The following is a 22,282-nucleotide window of genomic DNA, read 5'->3' as shown; positions in this document are numbered from 1 at the left end:
ACGGATGCATGGGGTGCTAATACCTTTCTCGTGCATAAAAACAACTCACAAACCTTTTATTCTTAAAGTTCATAGACCCGCTTTTGATTTTTTCCAACGTTTTCCTCAAATAAACATTGGTGACAACTCCGCGCGTTTTCTTTCCATAGAAGACGCACCCGTGAGCCTCGCGTTGAATGAACTACTCAATTGACCTTTTTGCAGTTTGTTTGATTTGGAGAAGAGAATGTCTAAACTCCAAAACCAAAGAAATAATAGTAAACTCTAAACAAGAAAGCTAAGGTGAATATGTACTAACATGTTTGAGTGCTGGATGGTTATTTGAATCTGGCCACAAAAACTAGTATCCTACACCTAAACCAGAATAACAATATTAAAGCAGATCTTATACACAGGAAACAAATATCATAGAAAGTAGATACCATTACACAGATTCTCATAAAAACCACTCCTCATACGTTGGCACTTAGTCATGATCACTATTCTGCCGCACAAATGCTTCCTACTTTATTGAACAGTTCTATACACATTCACAATCATCCTTGCAGGGAGGTTTAGAATAGAAATTAGGCATTTGCACATAGCTTATTATTACAAGAAGGCAAGTACCTAATGGACAGTTCTAACTATCATCCCTTTACAAATAGCTGAGTGCTATCCAAACTCAGTGAAATTAGATAAGAAAATGGATAAAACTACAATGCACACTCATAACATTCACCACTTTGTTGATTTACATTTGGCAGATATTCCACTCCCTTGAAAGTAAGGCTTGAAGGTTCTTATAACCTCTTCATAAGTTGGTCTCTTGTAGTCCACTGCCTGTAATCAGTTATCATTCATTATTAGTCTTTCAAATGGTGAAAAATTACACCTATTTCAAATCTCCTTTTTTCCAACAAACCTGCTCAATAACTTCTTCAGGGTCTGCCCATTTCCATTCTGCAAATTCAGGTTCTGCTTCCCCATTAGTTAAGTTGACCTCACTGTCATCTTTTGTTAATCTCATAAGAAACCTATCAAATGTTCGCAATCAATGGCAGAAAAAGCAGAGTTTTGGTAGGATATAGACATAGAAACACTCAACTAAATGTATCGGCTTTGTTAACTGTACATTTACATAACTGGATAATTAAGAGTTAAGACAATTATCATTCTGACTACCAAAAAGTAGTAAGTTTGGGACACTAAGAATTTTTAAGTTATCCGTATTTTAACCTAAATTGGCATGTCATAAGTAAACAGGATATCCAGCTTGAGTAATGAAAAACCTATTGAGAAAAGTCAATGGTTTCTCATATCTACATTGAAGTACACAATTGACAAAACAGGCACCAAACCTGAAACTCCAGATCAAACAACTACCACACAAAATGGAAAAAATGCACAAAACACAAACACCAATTTTACTAGGAAAAGGATCACAATGTAATCTCCATATACTAATACCACAGGTATTATTTGTCTCTCTTCACTCACACTCAGGATTTTCATGTTTGCCTTTTCTCAGCCTTCATTGTGTTGATTGTTGAAGACTGACCTTTTTTCCAGTTGCTTACATCTGCTTCAGCTAAAGAAAAGAAATTAAGTTTTAAACTTTCACACATTGAATTCAGACTTTACATCATAAATCTGTCTTTTTCTTTTCATTTTACAAAGTCAAGCAAACCAACCATCCATCTTGCTTTCTATACTGCCAAGCTAATATTTTAGCAACCATGTAAGTTGTGAGGGGGCTTCTTTGGACACTTATCCTGGTATAATGTTTCATGCATTCACAAACTCTTTCAAATGTTTTAACCAGCATTATGGACCAAACTGATTTAATTTCATTAATCTTTCACCCAGTTTGGTGGTCATATTTTTTGGTATAGAGATACACCACCAGAGTTTTAGATTAGAGGTAATATTTTCAGAAGTTAGCACTGAAATGTCAAGTACATGGCTATGTAAAGCACATGAAATAAAATTAAAAAAAAATACTCACCACTTTTGCGCCTGTCCATGCCATTCACCTCCCCACAGACGATTGACTTTAGCCTTCACAGCAGGAGGGAAGTCATATGTCAACCATTTCTGAACCTGTAACGCACAAGCTCGGCCAAATGTATTAAAAGATCAACATCCACCCGGTTATCAAAATGATCAGTGTTTTATATATAATGTACCAAGACATAGATGTATAAATGCTTCTCTTGAATCTAATTCTGGGTGTTTCTGTTTCATGCTCTCAGACATTGTTTTTGTTCATTTTATTACACAATGGTAAAACTACTTTGAACTCAATTAATTGAATGTTGTAAGATATCACTGATCTATAGATAGAGCTAAGATTATGAGCAAACCTCAGCAATTATCTCAGCAGATACTATTCCAGTTTCTTCTCGAAGTTCCCTAATGGCAGCAGATTTGGGTTCTTCACCATCTTCAATTCCCCCCTGAGAACCCGAAAAGAGCATTCAATTTTATCAGAATATTTTAATACCATATAGAGATAGAAAAATAATTTACTTATTACAGGCGATAACAAGGGGATATTTTTTTAATAATCCTGTACAGATAACCAAAATCAACAAAGAATCCACTTTCACAATGAGTTAGAACTTCGGTGCAAGGTGACAAGACCATCCATAAACTTTATTTTGGTAGAAAGGCCATCCATACACTATAACTGTAAGAATATTAGAGTAATTAACTTATTAACCTTATTAGGCAGGGTTTATACCAGTGGTACATGTCACAAATTATTAGTATAAAAATCAGAGCATTTGATTAATGATTTGAAGGGTACAATATCAATCTAATATAAAAAAATTAAAAATATTATTTAGAGCCTCCCTTTTCTCTTTTCCTCCCCTTTATCCACCTAAATTAGATTAATATTTAATTTCAATAATAGTATAGGTTATAGGTTCTTCTTGGAAGCATGATTGCTTAGTGTAATGTGTAGCCAAAATGAATCCAGATACATAAGGAATTTAATGTTCTGGACAATGGATGGTAAGTGGTAATGACGATGCATTTAAGTATTTTTTTTAAGTAAGCAATATGGCAGCACTAATAGAAAGATTCCTTATGTTATGTGAATGTGACACAACAGTGTCTTTGGCATTGTAAAAATTGGTATGTTGTCAACATCAACAGGAGAGAGACAAGGATGTTAATGAAAAGCATTAGCAATAGCAAGCTCTCACTACTATGGTAACAGTAATGATTGCTTGCAACAGTATTCATCTACTAAAAAAACCAACATGCCCTGACTAGTGAATGTGTCAAAGAAATACTACATGATGCTCTCTGAAAATAAGGTTCTGCACTATATAATGCCTTCTCGTCAAAGTCATTTCTACTTATAAGTTATTAAAATCACTTGAATTCATGTTAAGAAAAAAAATGCTAGGTAAAGGTATATAACGTGAGCTCACCTGAGGCATTTGCCATGCTCCTGGGACATTCAACCTAGAAGCCACAAAAATCTGAAAAACAAAATCAAAATCATGGTTAATCATCATGTAACGATCGAAAGGACTGTACTATGGTGGAAAGGAAACAAAGTATTATAATTTCAAAACATTTTCCTCTCTAATTCCAAGAACAGGCTAAAATCATAGTGCCATAGAATATAAACGCTGAACAAATCATTGAACAGCAAGGTAAAATCTTTAATACATACACACACAAAAATAAATAAAAAACCATAGAATATCAAATCCAAAATACCAGTTCGCTGGTGTGCATTTTACAACATTTTGGATAAGCTCATTAGAAACACTCGTTAATCACGAGAAGATGTTGAGCAGAAAAAAAAAACATGGATCTAAATCCAGCCTAGTAATACCTCCAATTTTCCAATTTTCCAAATCAAGAAAAGGAAAACGCTTTGCTTAAAAAGACAAATATCAACCGGGGAGTGTTTCTTTCTGTAACATTTTTTTTCAGTTAAGTCCTACTTTATGGTGGGTGAATTTAAATATAACAACCTTGTATAACCGCTAGAGAAGAATAATCAATCTTAACCACCAAATTAAATGAGACAAATTAACATCAGAATTTAAAAACAAAAACAAACAAACAAAAACTAAATTTTCCAGCATTTAAACCGTTAATTTATTAAATCCAGAAACATAAAAGAAACCCAGCTGAACATAACACAAATTAAGATCAGTAACATAGTAACACATAATAACTGTCTTCCATAATTAAGAAACAAAAGATTTAAAAACAACCAAACTCACACATAGGGGGTGCATTAATATTTGGTAGCAAAAAAAGTGAGAGAAAAAAGGGAAAAGAAAAAAAAAGGGAGAGAAACCTGATCATCGGAGTTGATGAGACAGACACCAACGTTGGGACGGTAACCTTGGGGAAGACCCTCCATGGCGTGGTTGAAGAAGAATAACTAACCTTTTTTTTTAACTTTTGTTTTTTTTTTCTATTTCTATTTTTTTGTTTCAGAGTGCGTGTGTGAGAGAGAGAGTTGGAGATGCGGAGAGAAGAGAGAAAGTGCGCGTTGAGGAATTGGAAGAGAATAATGATATGATAAGGAAGTGAAAGAAAGGTAGAGTGAGTGACGCAGGCGAAGGTGGGAGTGGAGTCAGAGACAGACAGACACGGGAGGGTGCAGTTTTGCGATTCTCACCAAATCCCCTCTTTTTATTATTCTCTCCTCTATGCTAAAAGCAATCATACAATACAATGCTGCCCAACCTATCCTTGTGGTCAAGGGTGGTGATTTTAAGACGACAAATTTTTTGCTAGAACAAGTTGGAATTATGTTAATAATTATTGTTTGTCCAAACATAAAAATCAAAATTATTGCATCTATAATCCAATGGGTCAGCATAGCGGTGGAACTTCTTGTTGTGTTCACAAAATGAGAGAATAATATACTTAGTGAAAGAATTTGATTTTTAATATGTAAATTTTTTTTTGCATATACGATTTATTTTTGATCTAGTGAGTTAGAAAATATTTGTAATCAAATAACCCCAAAACCAAAAATGGTTAAATACTTATAGGATTTAATTTTGATAAAGTTGATGTTTAAGTGTCTTGCCAAGTTTAATACATGTTTGTTTGATTACTCATAACATGAAATTAGTATTTGTAATTTGTGTCAATTTACACTTATTTAACATGATTTTAATTCAATGAACGTATAAAATATATATTATTAAAAAATTATTAGATCATTAACTTCAACTAAAATAATTGCATTATCATGTGTACTTTTTAATAAAATTAAAATGTAAGAGAATTAATATTTTAACCTTTTAAAGTAGTTATTCTAAACAAAAAAGTTTTTTTTGACAACTAAAACAAAAAAAAAATGAAAAAATAGTCTTTTTAAATAATGAATATATTTGCTCTAATGCTCCATATCAAAGTTTTAAGACTCAGATCGACCCGAGCGGCCTGATCAGTCAAATTGTGACACAGAGTGGTTGGATAAGTTGAGTCGCATGTTTGATCGGGTGTATTTTTTTACCTAGAGTGACTCGAATGGGTTTGCGGTCAAGTCAGTAACCCATTGACCTAGATCGGGTCCCTTTATACTATTTTTTTTCTTGTTTTAGTTGAAATGACGTAGTTTCAATTTGAACCCATTTTAATTTTAGAAACCTTATCGGCCTATCCTTTCCTCCTCTCGCAGTCTCACTCAGTCACTCTATGTCATCGCTCCGCTCACCAACCTCTCATTCTTTTCTTTCATTGTGGCATTGTGTTGTCATCACCTTCTACGTCTCCGCTCGCAGTCTCATTCCTTCCTCTTGCTCGCAGTCTCACTCTTGGTCTCTCACAGTCTCGCTCTCGGTCTCTCATAATCTCACCCTTTGCGCTGTCACTTGCCAACAACCAACCTTTCCTTCCTTCCTCTCGATGTGGCTTCATGCTGTCGCCACCTTGTTATAAGCTAAATTTCTTTTCATATGAGGGGTTAACTAATGTTTTGGTTTGTCTAATTTGTTGTGAGCAAGATAATTATCATTGTTAAACTAGATGTTGTACTGGAAAAATATGAACTTATTTAGGAACATATGTTGAACTTGAACTTATTTAACTATCGATTTATGTTTGTGATCTTTATTACTTATTTGTTTAGAACTTGGACAATGATATTTTTTTTAACATTTTGGTATCTAATTATCTTTGTTATGAAATTATATTAATTTGTGATGTTATTTTTAAATGCTTTAAGACGAATATAAAATATTTATATTTTTTTATTACTGATGAGATTATATAGGTCAATTAGTGATTTATCGATTTAACCAATAATCCGATAATCTAGTACCATGACAGAGTTAGTCACCAGACCTATTTTTAAAACTAGACTCTATTTTTTTAGGAGAAGAAAAGAAATTGGGACAGATCAGAAATTTATGAGGGAGAGCTCAGGGCGATAAAGTAGGGTCGAGCACAAGTAATTAAAACCAACATGTGAAAAGGAGGGCGCAAGATAGCAAAATGTGCGCCGATGGTGACGCGGTCAATGAGATGAACACGCGGAGAGAGCACTAACCAACAAACCAAGCAAATAAAAAAGCAGTGGGACCACTACCGAAGGCGTTGACTTTCAGTGGTTCAGATTATGGAAATGGATCGAAGCATTATTTCTTCAATTTCCTTTTCTTAATATATTTCTCTTCTTTTCTTCCAAGGGTGTACGATAAAGCATTAAAGGTTAATTAAGGTAAGGTGTCAAGGGAATACCAAAAAAATCCAGTTCAATTCTGGCGCGTAAGGCACACGTGATTCTGCTATTTCTATAAGACTTCTAATTTTATGTTCATGAGATAATATCATTGATAAGTTATTAAAATAAAATAAAAATAGTTAACACTATAAATTACTAGTATCCTAGTCATACTATTACATATTGTTTGCTTCTATCATAATATAGTTTTAAAGCTCATATAAGCAATTCACTCAGTTGAGATATTAAGTAACTAGTTAAATTTGATAGACCATTTTGGTTGTATTTTCTTAAAATAAGTATTTTAAATTTTTGTTAAAGCTATGCTCGCATGTTGTGCTCCTTAAATGTGTGGACAACATTGTACAACCTTGGACAGTGTGTGTGACAATGGCACAACACTTTCTTGGATCACATGAAAAGTAACAAGTTCAACACTTTGGGTCATGTGCCCAAACTTCAACAACATTTGACAATAAATAACCGATGGGACCAACACCAAGTTTCATGTTTTAACCTGAGTTGATACTGGTTTGCTGACATGTAATAGGGTCATTTGCTTGTCTGATCGAAAGTATTGGCCTTGTGCTCTTTTCCTAATCTGATCGGTGAGGCCAAGCCATGTTTTAAAACCATGGTTTCTAGAGATTAAGGAAAAAAGTGAGAGAATTAATTTGAAGGTTGCTTGCAAAAGAAGAAAAGTGGGAAAAGAGAGGAAAATGTGGTGGGACCCTTACACACCACTCACAAAAAAAAAACTTCTATTGTGCTAAGAGATCAATGTTATTAAACTCGACTCCGTTCGACCAATTGGACCTAAAATCAGGCACGTAACTGGGTCAGTTTGGTTATTTGATTGTTTATGTTATCAATTTGATGCCACATCATCAACTTAATCATAAACCAGACTAAATCGATGAATTTGCTCGAATTGAACCGCATGGAACCAATTGTATTGTTGTTCGCTTCCGGCAAGTGCACCGGATCGCACAAGTAGTATAAAACGGTAAGAACCGAGTATCGAACTCTCGGGGAACTTGTGTTACTTGGTAAAGCTATTTCAGTGAATAGGTGTCTAGTGTGAAAAGAGATATGTTTATTATGAACAGGTGTGTAACCTAACTATTAAAAGGAAAATCACGTGAGTAATGATGTGTAAAGACAAATAGACGACACGCTGGTCTTCCTAATAGGTGCCTGATGTTAAAAGGATATTCTCTACTTAACAATGCTTATGCGTTTATGGTGTCTCCTAAAATGCTAAACCCCGATTCCTCATGATAGTCTAGTCTAATCCTGATCAAGCATCGTCCGCAGATTCCTCTTGTTGGACTAAACTCGGCCAGGATCGCATTAAGACAAACATACAACAACTAGGTTATCGTACCCTGATCCCTCGTGATAGTACGAAAAACTAGCCCTACCCTATAAGTTCTAAGAATCAAACCAGTTTCCACTGTTGAATGACCTTAACAAAGCATGCATCTACGTGATCAAGGTAAAAGCATACTAGAATGAAATACTTATAGCACAGAGAATACACAAAACATCATTAGATAGATAAAAAGATATTTACATCAAGTACCTACAAGGAAGATCCAACAGAGGATTTAGCTTTCCATAACTCTTCCTTTACAACAAAGAGAAGAGAAAGATGAAAGATTGCAGAAATACAAGTAGTGGGGATGTCTCCTCCACCTCTAAGACCTCACTATCACTCACAAACTCATCTCAAGCTCTTAGGACGGCTTCCTCTTCTAACTCTAGTCTTTGCAGATCTTCACACAACAAAATCTCTCAAACTCTCTGGAACTTGGACCTTTCTCTCTCTAGAACTCTCTAGACATGTAGAAGCTTCAAGAAAAGGCCAAACTCCTCTCCAAAATATGATTTCAGGCTTAAATAGGTGGCTTTGTTCGTGCCCATGCGCTTAGTGCAATTCTGAACCGCTTAGCGCGCATTAGTGAATTTTGACTTAGTGCGGGATTTTCTCGCTCAGTGAATGGACTGAAGTGGTGCGCTTAGCGGGATGACCCTTCGCTCAGCGAACATGCACAACTCATCCTTCTTCCAGATTCTTCCTCGTGCTCATCTGAGGAGTGTTGCGCTCAGCGGAAACCTCCTTTACGAAAGGGTGAAAAATCAACACTATACAAACTTGAATAATAAAGGATTTAGCTTTCCATTGTCCAGAAACCTCCTTTACAACAAAGAGAAGAACAAGATGAAAGACTTCAAAAACACAAGTGGTAAGGATGTCTCCTTCACCTCTAGGATCTCACAACCACTCACAAACTCATCTCAAGCTCTCAGAACGGCTTCCGCTTCAAACTCACGTCTTTGCAGATCTTCACACAGCAAAATCTCTCATAACTCTCTGGAGCTTGGACCTTTCTCTCTCTAGAACCTTTGTGCATGCAGAGCTTCTCAAGAAAAGTGTCAAAATCCCCTTGCAAATCTAATTTCAAGCTTAAATAGGTGGTCTTGTTCGTGCTCGTGCGCTTAGCGCAGATCTGGATCGCTTAGCACGCATAAGTGGATTTTGGCTTAGCAGATGAGCTGAAGCGGTGCGCTTGATGACCTGGAGCGGTGCGCTTAGCGAACTTGACATCTCACTTTTGGATGCTTCCTCGCGCTTAGCCACTGAAGGTTGCGCTTAGCAAATTCTCGCTAAGCCAACAACTTGGCTTAGCGAAAGAGTGAAAAACAACACTTTGCTAAAGTTGCCTATTTAACCTGAAATTGAGAGAAATTGATTATTAAACGCACAAAACAAAAGCATAAGTTATCTATTACCTATATTTAACAAAAAGTACTTATAGTATTACAAAACAACCATAAATTGGGAAAGTTTGATACATTATACACAGGTTTTATACACAAAAGTTAGTCGTATTCATCGACTAACACCAGACGAGCTGGTTACTTCACCTTTAAGTTTTCTAATGGGACCAGGGGCTAGAAAATGTCCCCAAAATGACCATGTTGCCCCTCTTTTGAATATGTTGCACATTTCCTTCCGGAACGTCACAAAACCCTTCAGAATGCTTGGCAATTGGTGTTAAGCAGCTCAATTCTGCTGGAAAGAATCCAAATGTTTGCAAATGATCATCCCCAGACGAAATTAGGGTATGAAAGTTTCCCCTCTTTACTTATCTTTTATTGGAAATAAAAGGAAAGTAAAGATAAAGAGACTAATTTCGTTCAAGGGATCCCACCATCCAATCGGCCACTAGCAGAAGTCCAAGCAGTAAAACCCGTGAAAGCATGAAGACATTGAAGTTCCTCCTTTTCTCGTTTTATTCTGTTTTCATTTTTATTTTTTTTTATATATATATATATATATGTATATATATATATATATATATATATATATATATATATATATATATATATATATATATTATTTAAAAAGCATAGAAATAGAGGACATCGAGTCCTATGAAGCACAGGGACAAAAGATATTGAAGTTTTTGAGGTGAAGACATTGTCTTCTTCGAAATGTAAATGATGGAATTGTTGCCTTTTGAAGGCATGCAATGACTGAAGACATTGTTGTCTTCGAAATGAAAATGATGGTCATTGTCGCCTTTGAAGGAATGCAATGACTGAAGACATTGTCATCTTCGAAATGTAAAATGAAGGTCATTGTTGCCTTTTGAAAGCATGCAATGACTGAAGACATTGTCGTCTTCGAAATGTAAATGAAGGTCATTGTCACTTTTTGAAGGCATGCAATGACTGAAGACATTGTCGTCTTCGAAATGTAGATGAGGATATTGTCGCCTTTTCAAGGCATGCAAAGACTAAAGACATTGTCGTCTTTGAAATGCAAATGATGGTCATTGTCGCCTTTTGAAGGCATGCAATGAATGAAGACATTGTCGTTTTCAAAATATAGATGAGGACATTGTCGCCTTTTGAAGCCATGCAATGACTGAAGACATTATCGTCTTCAAAAGCAAATGATGGTCATTATCGCCTTTTGAAGGCATGCAATGACTGAAGACATTGTCGTCTTCGAAATGTAGATTAGGATATTGTCGCCTTTTGAAGGCATACAATGACTAAAGACATTGTCGTCTTTGAAATGTATGATGAGCACATTGTTGCCTTTTGAAGGCATGCAATGACTGAAGACATTGTCATCTTCAAATGTAAATGATGACCATGATGGTCTCCACATGCCATCGAACTTGATTGTCTCTAGATAACGACGAAGACTACAAAGCAATGAAAATGGATGACCATGATGGTCTCTGCCTGCCATCGGACTTGATTGTCTCTGGATGACAGAGGGAGATTGCAATAGTCTCGGAAAACAATAAAGCGAATGACCATGATGGTCTCCGCATGCCAACGAACTCGCTTGTCTCTGGTTGATAGGGGAGACTTCAATAGTCTCAATCGAAGGACCCTGAGGTCTTCGAAAAGGAGCAGATGACCATAATTTGTCTCCATGTGGCATTGTACTCGATTGTCTCTAGATGGTAAAGGGTGCAAATGATTATGATGGTCTTTGCATGCCATCGGACTTGACTGTCTCTAGATAGCAAAGGGTGTGGATGACCATGATTTGTCTCAGCGTGCCATCGGACTCACTTGTCTCTGGATGGAAAAGGTGCGGATGACCATGATTTGTCTTCGCGTGCCATTGGACTCGCTTGTCTCTGGATGGCGAAAAGGGTGTGAATGACCATAATTTGTCTCTTTGTGCCATCGGACTTGATTGTCTTTGGATGGCAAAGATGCGGATGACCATGATTCGTCTCTGCGTAGCATCGGACTCGCTTGTCTCTAGATGGCAAAGGTGCGGATGACCATGATTTGTCTCTGCGTGCCATCAGACTCGCTTGTCTTTGGATAGAACAGGTGCGGATGACCATGATTTGTCTTCGCCTGCCATCGGACTTGCTTGTCTTTGGATGGCGAAAAGGGTACGGATGACCATAATTTGTCTCTGCGTGCCATCGGGCTCGCTTGTCTCTGGATGGCAAAGGATGCGGATGACCATGATTTGTCTCTACGTGCCATCGGACTTTCTTATCTCTGGATGACAAAAAGGGTGTGGATGACCATAATTTGTCTCTGTGTGCCATCATACTTGCTTGTCTCTGGATGGCAAAGATGGTTGTGATAGTTTTTGAAATTATAATTGCGTGGACTTGAGTCCCATGAATGATAAAGGTGAGGAATTTGAGTCCTATGAAAGATAAAAGTGAGGACTTTGAGTCCTATGAAGGCGAGCCAATAGGTACAAGTACCAAAGGGCTTTAACCTTATGAGAAAGCACAATGTTGACTCTTTGAGAGGGCCTCTCATCTATGCACTTATTGTACAATGTTCATGACATTCTTTCCTATTTTTGTGATTTTGATTCGATTTGATTTTTTTCTTTTTGTGGAAAACACAGATTGACTGTTTTTTTTAAAGATATGATAACTCATGCAACCTCATCCTTGTAGAAGCAAGGCTTCAAGAAGATTTTGATGATGCCAACAATCAAGCATATCCAAGACAACTCAAGAAGATTTTGATTTCAAGAATGTCTTCATGGATGATTCAAGTAAACATCAAGCAATCCAAGATTTACAAGTTAGATTTGAAAGCACAAATGTTTGGCCAAGAGGATTTTCTTTCAAAACTTTTTATTTTAAAGATTTTTCTCTGGTAATCGATTACCATAGTCTATAATCGATTACCAATGGTACAAAAGCTTTTTGAAAAACATTTTAAGTATTTTTCAAAGGTTTTTTTAAAACATGTAATCAATTACCAAATCATTGTAATCGATTACCATATGTTTAAAACAGCTACAGATTGCCTTCAGATGATTTTAAAAGAATTTTTAAAATATGTAATCGATTACACAAATCTTGTAATCGATTACCAGAGACTGTGAATGTTGGAAATTCAAATTTTAAATTAAGAGTTACAACTGTTCAAGAAAAATAATTGTGTAATCGATTACACCAAGATTGATTGTAATCGATTACCAGTGAGTAGTTTTGAAAAATATTCCCAACAATCACAACTTTTCATTTGAATTTTGAAAGGCTATCAAAGGCCTATAAATTAGTGACTTGGGAACGAAATTGGTGGAGAGTTTTGCTTGTTCAAAATGTCTTATCCTCTCAAAAGATTATGAGAGTTTTTCATTGCCTAAAATGTCTTATCCTCTCAAAAGATTAAGAGAGTTTTTGATTGCCCAAAAAGTCTTATCCTCTCAAATGTTTAAGAGAGTTTTCCCTGTTCTCAAAAGGCATAATCCTCTCAAACAAAAATATCTTATCATCCAACATTCCTTGGCCAAATACTTGTGTTATTCAATAAGGAATTGAGTGCTTCATTGTAAACATCTATCTCTTTCAAGAGAGATCATCATCTTCTTCTTCTCTTTCTAATCAAAGGGCTAAGAGACTAAGAGTCTCATGTTGTAAAGCATCTGAACACAAAGGAAGGGTTGTCCTTGTGTGTTTCAGAAAGTGTAAAGGATTTGCGAGATAGTGAATCTCTCAAGCAGGTTTCTTGGGGACTAGACATAGGCAACGGACTTTGCCGAACCAGTATAAAAATTGTGTTTGCACTTTCTCTTTCCTTAAACTCTTTTATTTATTGTTGCTTAACATTTACATTCAGATTGTTTAATTTGAATCATCATTTAGAAATTCATCTTTAAGGGAACTTGGAACTTGCATTAAAATCAAAGTAGAATTTTCTAATTGGGGAAATAGTTTGTAAAATCTTAATTCAACCCCCCCTTCTTAAGATAACTGAGGCCACTTGTCCAACAATCCTTTTTTTTGCAGATTTCATCGGGGACTCCCTTAGAGTGTATGTTCGGTTTGATCCGGTCTCTTGACAATTTTGGAGTGGCGGCAATGGAGCCATTTGACATTTAATCAATCAACCGAAATATTGATCTTAGGGTTTTCCCCTTTTCTTTCTAAAAGCTTCGATTTATTCTGCACAACAAGAAAATATATGGCCTTGGGACCGATCACATGCACCATTGAAGGATGGCAATGGATTGTTACACTTTGGTGTATGACCAAGTGAAACTTTCTTGATTTAAGGCCATAAAGTAATGCCATGGGTTCATTGATCCCGCTGAATTTACATAACGAAGCTACCCTTGGATTCGAAAGAAATCCCAAAGAGTTTACATCAGATGTTTGGGCATCTTCCACGAGCTCTTGGTCAAATGATTTTTCTTCTCAAATGTCAAGTACGAACCTCAGGGGTTTTTCTTTCTTTTATATATTTTTTCAACAATCACAAGCGTGTGTGGGTTTCATTCTAGAATCCCAACTTAAAAGAAAATTAGTCATTCCTTGATCCACATGGGCTTTATTGGGCTTGTAATATGGTCAGGGGTAAGAGGGCTATGAAAGAAAGGATTAGACAGGCTCAAAGAGTGTTTGAGGGTTATATTGAGTAAGAACCTCAAGAGCAATGCTTGTACCTTTTGTTCATTTCAACTTTTGAGTTGGGCCCTGCTCCTTTTGTCTTGTACATTAATCTTTCACTGCATTTTTGTGCCTTTCTTGCAGAATTTGGAGATCTTTTGTCTCTCTTTTTTTTCTTCACTCGCCTTTGGCAGATTTATTCTCTTTTTTCATTGTTGCCCAACTTCATGCATGTGTAGTTTGCATTTCTCTTCTTGCTGGTTTAGCAGTGGTTCCCCCCTTAGGGTTTTTATTTTGCTTTTGCTATTTTTTCTTTGTTGTTGTTTTTGGAAAACAACATGCTTTGGCTCAGAGGGGGTAGCAAAGGATAGACTAGTGTTTGGGATATTGAAACATGGCCATATGTCATTTCAAATCTTGATTATATCCTTTTTGTAGTTTGGATTTTGGGACAAAACCTTAATAACACGCCCCCGATTGTTATTATTATTATTATTATTTTTGTTAACCCTAATTTTTGCTTAGGCCTCCCTTTTGGGTTTTCAACCTACCGGGTGAGAAATTTTGATCCGCCCTTAGGTTCGCTTGAGGCTAATGCGCGGTCCTTCTCATTGCTCCAGTGTAGGGTTCTGAGGTATCTATTGATGTCTTTTCATGACCTTGCAGCAAGGAAAAAAATGCAAGAAAATAGTGCAGATTCTCGAAAATGAATTTTCAAGTACGAGAAATATTTAAAGGATTTTCAATTGACAGATTAAGTCGAACGACTCTTGTTCTTGACAACTCACTTTTCTCTCAAGATTTTTTTTTTTCAAAAAGCAAACTTTTAAGATTGAGGTCACATGAATGTCTGTACTTTTATTTGAAACACAGTCAATCAAATGTTTTTTTTTCTTTTTGCTTTTTACTCTTTTTGAAAGATTGATTTGAACTGAGCAAAAGTCGTTTAAGACGTTGGACCTCGAAATGATTTTTTGATTTTTGAAAGGAGAGAATCGTTAAGGCATTGGACCTTGAAACAGTTTCTTGATTTTTGAAGGGAGGAGAGAACCGTTAAGGCGTTGGACCTTTGAACGATCTCTTGATTTTTGAAAAGAGGAGAAAAAGTCATTTTGGCGTTGGACCTTGAAACGATGTTCTAAAGTTTGAAAGGTGAGAATCGTTAAGGCGTTGGACCTTTGAACGATCTCTTGATTTTTTTATGAAATGAAGAAGTTTATGAGTTGGTTTTATTTGGTTTTGGCTCACTATTCTTCAATCCCTTTTTTAAGATAACTTGCAGTGTTAATGATCGGTTAACACTTATTTTACATTGATGAAAAGAGTTTACAACACGAACGATCGATCACAATTTATTTAAACAATGGTTAGGTGAGATTACAACACAAACGATCAGTTGAATTTTATTTTAACTATGATTAAATGAGATTATAGTATGAACGATTGGTTGAAACTCGCTTTAAACAAAGACAAAGATCACCGATGATCGAAGAAGGAGATGAAGATGCACAAAACAATAAAGGGGACCCCTAAGGGTCCATAAGTCAAATTCAAATCCATAAAAGCAAGCACTAATCGGACGAAGAACGAAGAACGAATGAAGAACAAATGAAGAACGACTGAAGAACGAACGACAAACGGTGTAGGAATCGATCACGGATGCGATTCGGAAGCGTTTCGACCTTGTTTTCTCTTCTTTCTTCTTCCTTTCTCTTCTCTCTGGATCTCTGAACCTTAGGGAACCTCATGGACCCTTTTCCTTTAGCCCCTCACGCCTATTTATAGCAAAATGAGGCATTTGGGCTGAAGGTAGCTTGCCCAGGCGATCTAATGACTTAATTCTGAAGTAACTTGCTCGCCCAGGCGAGCTGGTTACTTCACCTTTAAGTTTTCTAATGGGCCCAAGGGCTAGAAAATGTCCCCAAAATGACCATTATGCCCCTCTTTTGGATATTTCGCACATTTCCTTCCGGAACGTCGCAAAACCCTTCGAAATGCTTGGCAATTGGTGTTAAGTAGCTTAATTCAGCTGGAAGGAATCCAAATATTTGCAAATGATCGTCCTTGAACAAAATTAGAGTATGACAATAACCTATCAACCCAGTAGCCCAACTGCTAAGGACGATGTGTTTGTGCTCTTGTGTCAAGGCTGACATGGAGGATTGACATGTATATTGAAGTGCCACATCACTTGCCACATACATTTTGTGGACCCTGAACAACAACACTTGTCCTTTATTAAAATATGAAAACTTATTATGTCCAAACAAGAAATAAAATAATGTTTCTGCTAATTGTTGGAGCATAATAATAATTATTCAATTCTAAAATAAGCACAAATGGCAAAGTCAAAACAAAAAACCCTATAGCTAATGCAACAACCTTTGCTCCATTTCCCTCTCATAGGTTCACTTTGCCTTTGGTCATTTTCCTACTATCCTTTAGTCTCTCCACATTTGTACCAATGTGAGAACCACATATGTGCTAAAGAAGACAAATTGACCTCAATAACATGAATGCTTGAAAAGCATCATAAGGTGCACAATCCTATCGTACGCCTCCATGAACTCATGTTGTTTCTAAAACTCTGAGTTCATGGTAGCATGTATGAGACATCCAACATCAATGGTCTCATCTAGGTTAGGGGTGTGCAAAAATTAGTTTGGTAAAAACCCAGAACTGAATTGGTTTCGAATTGTTTTAATCGGTTCGGTATAATATCTAAATAGTCAAACTGATTTAGAAATTAGTTCAAAATCGAACTGGTTTTAAAAAACTAGTTCTAAACTGAACTAGTTTTTAACTAGTTCTAAGAGCCGAACCAGTTTCAAACTAATTTTTGAACTATTTTTTCAAATAAAAAATATTTAAATAAAAACCAGTTCGATTAACCAAACTGGTTTTGTAGAAACTATTTGGTTTACTTAATTTATTTGGTAAACTAGTGCACTCATTTTTTCTTGAACTAGTTCGAGGAAAAAACCAAATTGGTTTAGGTTTGGTTACAATCCGGTTCAATCCGAACCAATTTTTTTAACACCCCTAATATAGGTGCTTCTGATAAGCATCCATTGCAACCCTCGATGCATTAAGATGAAAAGAGGTTATTCACCTTAAGAATATGAACTAAGTCCCATGATGATATGGACAATGAAGTTCAACACCAAGCACCTCCAACACACATCCAACCATATGCGCATGGTGCAAATCTTGCATCCGACAAAGATCTACACATTCAATGATTGGCAGATGTGCTTCCTAAGGCAAGAAGGAGATGATGAGTTTTATAAGCGCCTTATTAATGACATCCCTCCTATTTTCACTCGCTTCATTTTTAACTTACACCAGTATCCTGAGGCTATGATGCAAAGAGCTAGTGTTACTGCTTGGGCTTGACATCCTGAACTTAAAGACCATCCATCCTCTCCTGATCAAAACCCTTGGGTTCCCAGTGAAGGAATGATTGCAAAAGTAAAAAGGAAACAGGATAAGCTCAATTGTCAACTCACAGAGATGCAAAAGGAGGCCGAGGCAAAGCAACAACAGGAGAAGCTCAAATTTGAGGAGTTGTTCAACAACTTACATGCTCATCTTGGACCTTAGGATGATGTTGTTGAGCCTTCGCTTGCTGGAGTCACTTCCTAACTAATAGTTGAAGATGCCCTTGCAACAATCAACATTTCTAGTACTCCATGAGAAATATCTCCTTTAACCACCCTTGCTCCATTAGGTGTTTCTGAAGAAAGGATTCAAGAAATGTTGCATCTTCAACAGGCTAGCCTAGAAAAAACCATGGAAAAGAGGTTCCTTGTTGAACACATGGAACCTAATCTGCTGATCAAAAACACACTGGAAGCTTCGCTCAAATCCTTCAATGATTTTGTGTTGTTTAATATGAATATGCTTATGCAACAAAGGCTGCCTCCCTATGTCGAACCACCTCCACCACCTTCAACTATAGTTCTTGCATCTATCTCCATTGAAAATTCTATTCCTGGGCCTCTGCCTTCACCATTAAAGTCACCACCATCCAATCCACCTCCATTCACTGCGAGTTGATTCTCACTTCCTTTTTCTCTTCGAACCCATGTCTTTTGATGATGACAAAGGGGGAGAAAGTAGAATAGGATTTTATATTTCTTAACACATTTGTACTCATACGCTTTTTAATAAAACAAGTGTTCTAGTGGTCACATATGTGTGTCTTTCATATTTTACACATATATGCTCTAATACTATGTATGCTTTGATTAATACATATTCTCTGATATTTGCATAAGGTAAAGAACTCAAGGAGAGTTTAATTTATCCTCACATAATTACTCTAATTATGTTTTTGAAAGATATCTTTATACTTTGATCATTAACAAGTTTGTTGAATGTCAAAGATATTTTCGTTAGAGAACACAAACAAGAGTAAGCAATATGCGATAGTACATCTTAAATTGTTCCGATACTCTGATCTTAATCTCCTTATCTTATTCTTTTGGTATCAAAATTTATATTATTTGTCATCATTAAAAATGGGGAGATTATTAAGTCTGGCTGCGTCCAAGTCACATTGGACTATATCAAACAATTAAACCCCTAAGGTTTTGATGTTGACAAAGTATAAATTTTATGTATTAACCTTTCATGCTTAAGCTACAGGTTCATATTTATCTCTATGAGATACAAGTAGAAAAGCATGAACAAAAAGACTCTAGATGATAGACAAAGCATCAGTCACTGGATGATACTGCTTCTGCATCCAACCCTAAGAAGACAAGTGCTTTTCCACTATAACTTCACGATTCTTTACTCATCTCTCTTGCTCATCCCCAATTCACTAATGTATTCTACCCCAGCTCTCGCATGGTTGCAGATTCTAAACTACTTGATTGATACCCAATCCCTTGGACATACTGACACAAGCAATCAACATTAATGGTCAAGAATTAGCGAGGCGTAACCAAGATTATTCTATCCCTAGAAATAATCCTAATTAAGTACTTGATTCATGTTTGGGTTTCAACAAGGCTCACCAAAGCACAAGTCAATTCCTGAATCATCTATAAGATGGTTAATCAAATAAAAGAATTAAGTACGAAAAAAAATAAAGAACTCAAGATGAAGTATTGAATTGATAGAATTAAAGCAAAGCAAGGTTCATCCTTCCTCTCCTAGGTGGAAGGAATTGCACTCATAAAAATGATACAATGACACCTAGAATATCTAATGAAATAATGAAGGTGTCTAGTAGGTGGATGATGCAATCCTCCCAAGGAGGGGACTCATCACCAGAGCCATGGCTAGGAGACTCCAAGAAGATTGGGCTAGGGATGCAGGAGAAGGCCCTAGGGTTCCCATGAGCCTTAGGGTAGATTTTGGGCCCATAGGCTAAGTCTGAGTCCACTTATCTTTGTACATATTAGATTAGGGTTTCATTATTTTTTGGGCCTTGTATTTACGGCTCCATAGTGTAGGGAAGGTACCCCACATGTTTAGGGTACAGTAGTAATGTAGGATTTTTCAGCCCTTGTATTTTAGGACACCTAGACTAGCTTTGGTATTAGGGGTAGTTTTGTAATTTCATATGCATTAAGTGCACTATTTGATTTGTGTTTTGGGAGAGAAATTTAATTGAATTGGGAGAAGCCCAATCCAATTAAATTTTGGACCAGCCTAAGGGGGAGGTAAGCATTTGCTTGCTACACCCCATTGTCACATCATATAGTCACACTTTGTGCATGTCCTTCATGCTTTACATGCTTCATGATACCTAAGCACACTTAGTGTATAATCTTGTATTTGATCTTGGATTAGTGGGCTGAAGCATAGCTGAAATTCACTAATCATAATTAGTAAAATTTTGGCTCCAATTTGGCTCCACAAATTCAAATTCAAAATCAAATTCAAGTGAAATTTGAATAGAAATTCAAGTTTTCCTCTAATTTTGTGTGATACTTAGGCTATAAATAGAGGCCTTGTGTGTGCATTTTGCAACTTTGATCATTTGAGAAATTAGACTTCAAAGTTCAAAAATGTTTCTCCCTCTTATCTCTCTCAAAATTTTGTTCCCCTCTCTCCCTCTCCTTTCACTCATCTTATCCTACCTTCAAGCTTTTATCCTTGGCTTCCTATGGTGGTGAGCTTGTTCTTCATTCATCTTCTCCTTGAAGTGATGTTAGTCGGTTAATACGACTAACTTTTGTGTAAAAAAAGTTGTGTAAATTGTATTCGACTCCTTCCATTTACAGTTCTTTTGGTAGTATTGTAAGTACTTTTTGTAAATTTAGGTAATAAGTATTTAGTATCCCACTTTTGTGTATTTAATAAACTTTCCATTTCAATTTTAGGTAAAATAAGCAAGTTTGGTGAAGTTGATTTTTGCAGTTCGCTAAGCCATTCTCTTCTGGTTGAGTGCATAATCTGCTGGGCACAACATGATTGGCTGAGTGCATAGAAGAACCTGGAAGAAGATGACCTGTACAGGTGTGCTGAGCGAGAGTTAAACTCGCTAAACGCACCTCTTGCACCTCTAAGCTAAGCGTAGAAGAGGCGCGCTAAGCCAAATGTCACTTATTTTGGCTAAGCGAACCAGAATGTGGCTGAGTGAACGACCAAAAATCAGCAACACTATTTAAAGCCTGAAATCAGAAATGGAAGGGAGTTCTCAATTTTTGGCGTTTTCTCTGTTCTTGGAAGCATTCATATGAGTGGTTGGGTGGCGGAGAGAACTTCTGGTGTGAAGTTCCTGAGGGACAGCAGAGATTAAAAAGGAAGTTATCATGCAGAGTATTGGATGAGAGTTTAAGTGATTGTGAGGTTTCTAGAGAAGCTTCTGATTGTGAAGTTCCTGAGGAGACATCCTCACCACTTGTACTTTCTAATCTTTCATTTTCTCTTTTTCATCTTTGTAAGAGAAGCTTCCCAGTTATAGAGAGCTAAATCCTCATTTGTTTCTTCCTACGGGGTACCTGATGTAAATACTCTTATATTTATCTAATGATGTTGCACGTGTTCTTTGTGCTATCAATACTTCATTTTTAGTATGCTTTTGCCTTGATCACATAGATGCATGCTCAGTTAGGGTCATTCAACATTGGGAAATGGTTTGATCCTTAGAACTTGGTAGGACGAGGCTAGTTTATCGTATTTTCACGAGGGATCAGGGTACGGTAACCTTGTTGTTGGTATGTATGTCTTAATGCAGTTCTGGTCAAGTTTAGTCCAATAAGAGGGATCTGAGGATGATGCTTGGCTAGGATTAGGCTAAACATGCACGAGACATCGAGGTTTAGCAGTTCAGGAGACAACATAGAACACAGGAATGTTGTTAGGTAGAGAACATCTTTAGTAGCATCAGTCACCTTGTAGGAAGACCAACACGTTGACCATCTACCTTCACACCCACCACTGCTCACCTTTTATTTACCTTTGTTTAGTTAGTTTACACATGTGTCCATACTACACACAAACCTTTTATAACAATATGCTTATTTACTGAACCATAACTTTACCAAGTAAAACAAGTTCCCTAAGAGTTCGATACTCGGTTCTTACCGTTTTATACTACTTGTGTGATCCGGTGCACTTGCCGGTCTTTGAACAAGTTTTTGGCACCGTTTCCGGGGAGCTTCTTTCTATTTGGAAAGTTTAGTTCAGTTCTTTTAAGTGTCTATTTATGATTCTTTGATTATTTGTGAATACTTGTTTTGTCTATCTTTGTTTTCTTCTTGAATTGGATAACCACTATTGTTGTCAGTATTTTGTATACATAGATCTCCTGCTGGTAGTTTAGCTCATCTAGAAGAATAAGCTCAATCTTTTGATTCAACATCATGGAGATTATTATTTCTGTTCCACCAATAACTTGTGATTTTTGTTGAAAGGAGTGTTACCAAGATAATTGTTATATGTACTCCACAAGTAACTCTGGGTAGAGACAGGAGTTAACTCCCTATAATTAGTATGAAGAGGAAAGAGTCCCCAATCTTGACATTGTGTTTGCAGAATTCATGGCATATCATGCTAGTTCTAAAGCTAATCATAATGCAATACAAAAGCAGGAGATTCAATGTGCCAAAGTTTTTTTTTTAAAGATTATCAAGGGGAACCAGAGTCACAATTCTACTATCAAAATGAAGCAAAAAGGAGTTTCAATCTGGACATTTTGTTAATGCAATTCAAGGAT

At 36.4% G+C, this 22,282-nt stretch overlaps 1 protein-coding gene across 1 annotated transcript; it reads right to left on the bottom strand.

Annotated features, from left to right (window-relative positions):
* Positions 1-388: 388 nt before the first annotated feature.
* LOC100306071 (uncharacterized) lies at positions 389-4,704 on the bottom strand. Its single transcript, NM_001250153.2, has 6 exons — positions 4,313-4,704; positions 3,426-3,476; positions 2,346-2,438; positions 1,988-2,082; positions 905-1,016; positions 389-822 (listed from the first exon to the last, which is right to left on the bottom strand). The coding sequence occupies exons 1-6, from the start codon at positions 4,376-4,378 to the stop codon at positions 718-720; spliced, it is 522 nt and encodes a 173-aa protein (NP_001237082.1). The 5' UTR covers positions 4,379-4,704; the 3' UTR covers positions 389-717.
* Between the last annotated feature and the right edge of the window lie 17,578 nt (positions 4,705-22,282).

This window comes from Glycine max, chromosome 7 (genome assembly GCF_000004515.6).
Source record: "Glycine max cultivar Williams 82 chromosome 7, Glycine_max_v4.0, whole genome shotgun sequence".
Lineage (NCBI taxonomy): Eukaryota > Viridiplantae > Streptophyta > Magnoliopsida > Fabales > Fabaceae > Glycine > Glycine max.
This window is presented reverse-complemented; position numbering and strand designations above follow the sequence as displayed.

Coding starts and splice junctions, on each gene's coding strand:
- LOC100306071 (NM_001250153.2), bottom strand. CDS start 4,378: ATGGAGGGTCTTCCCCAAGGTTACCGTCCCAACGTTGGTGTCTGTCTC. Junction 2,439..3,425: donor GAGCATGGCAAATGCCTCAG/GTGAGCTCACGT, acceptor TCGGGTTCTCAG/GGGGGAATTGAAGATGGTGA. Junction 2,083..2,345: donor CTGCTGAGATAATTGCTGAG/GTTTGCTCATAA, acceptor TGTGCGTTACAG/GTTCAGAAATGGTTGACATA.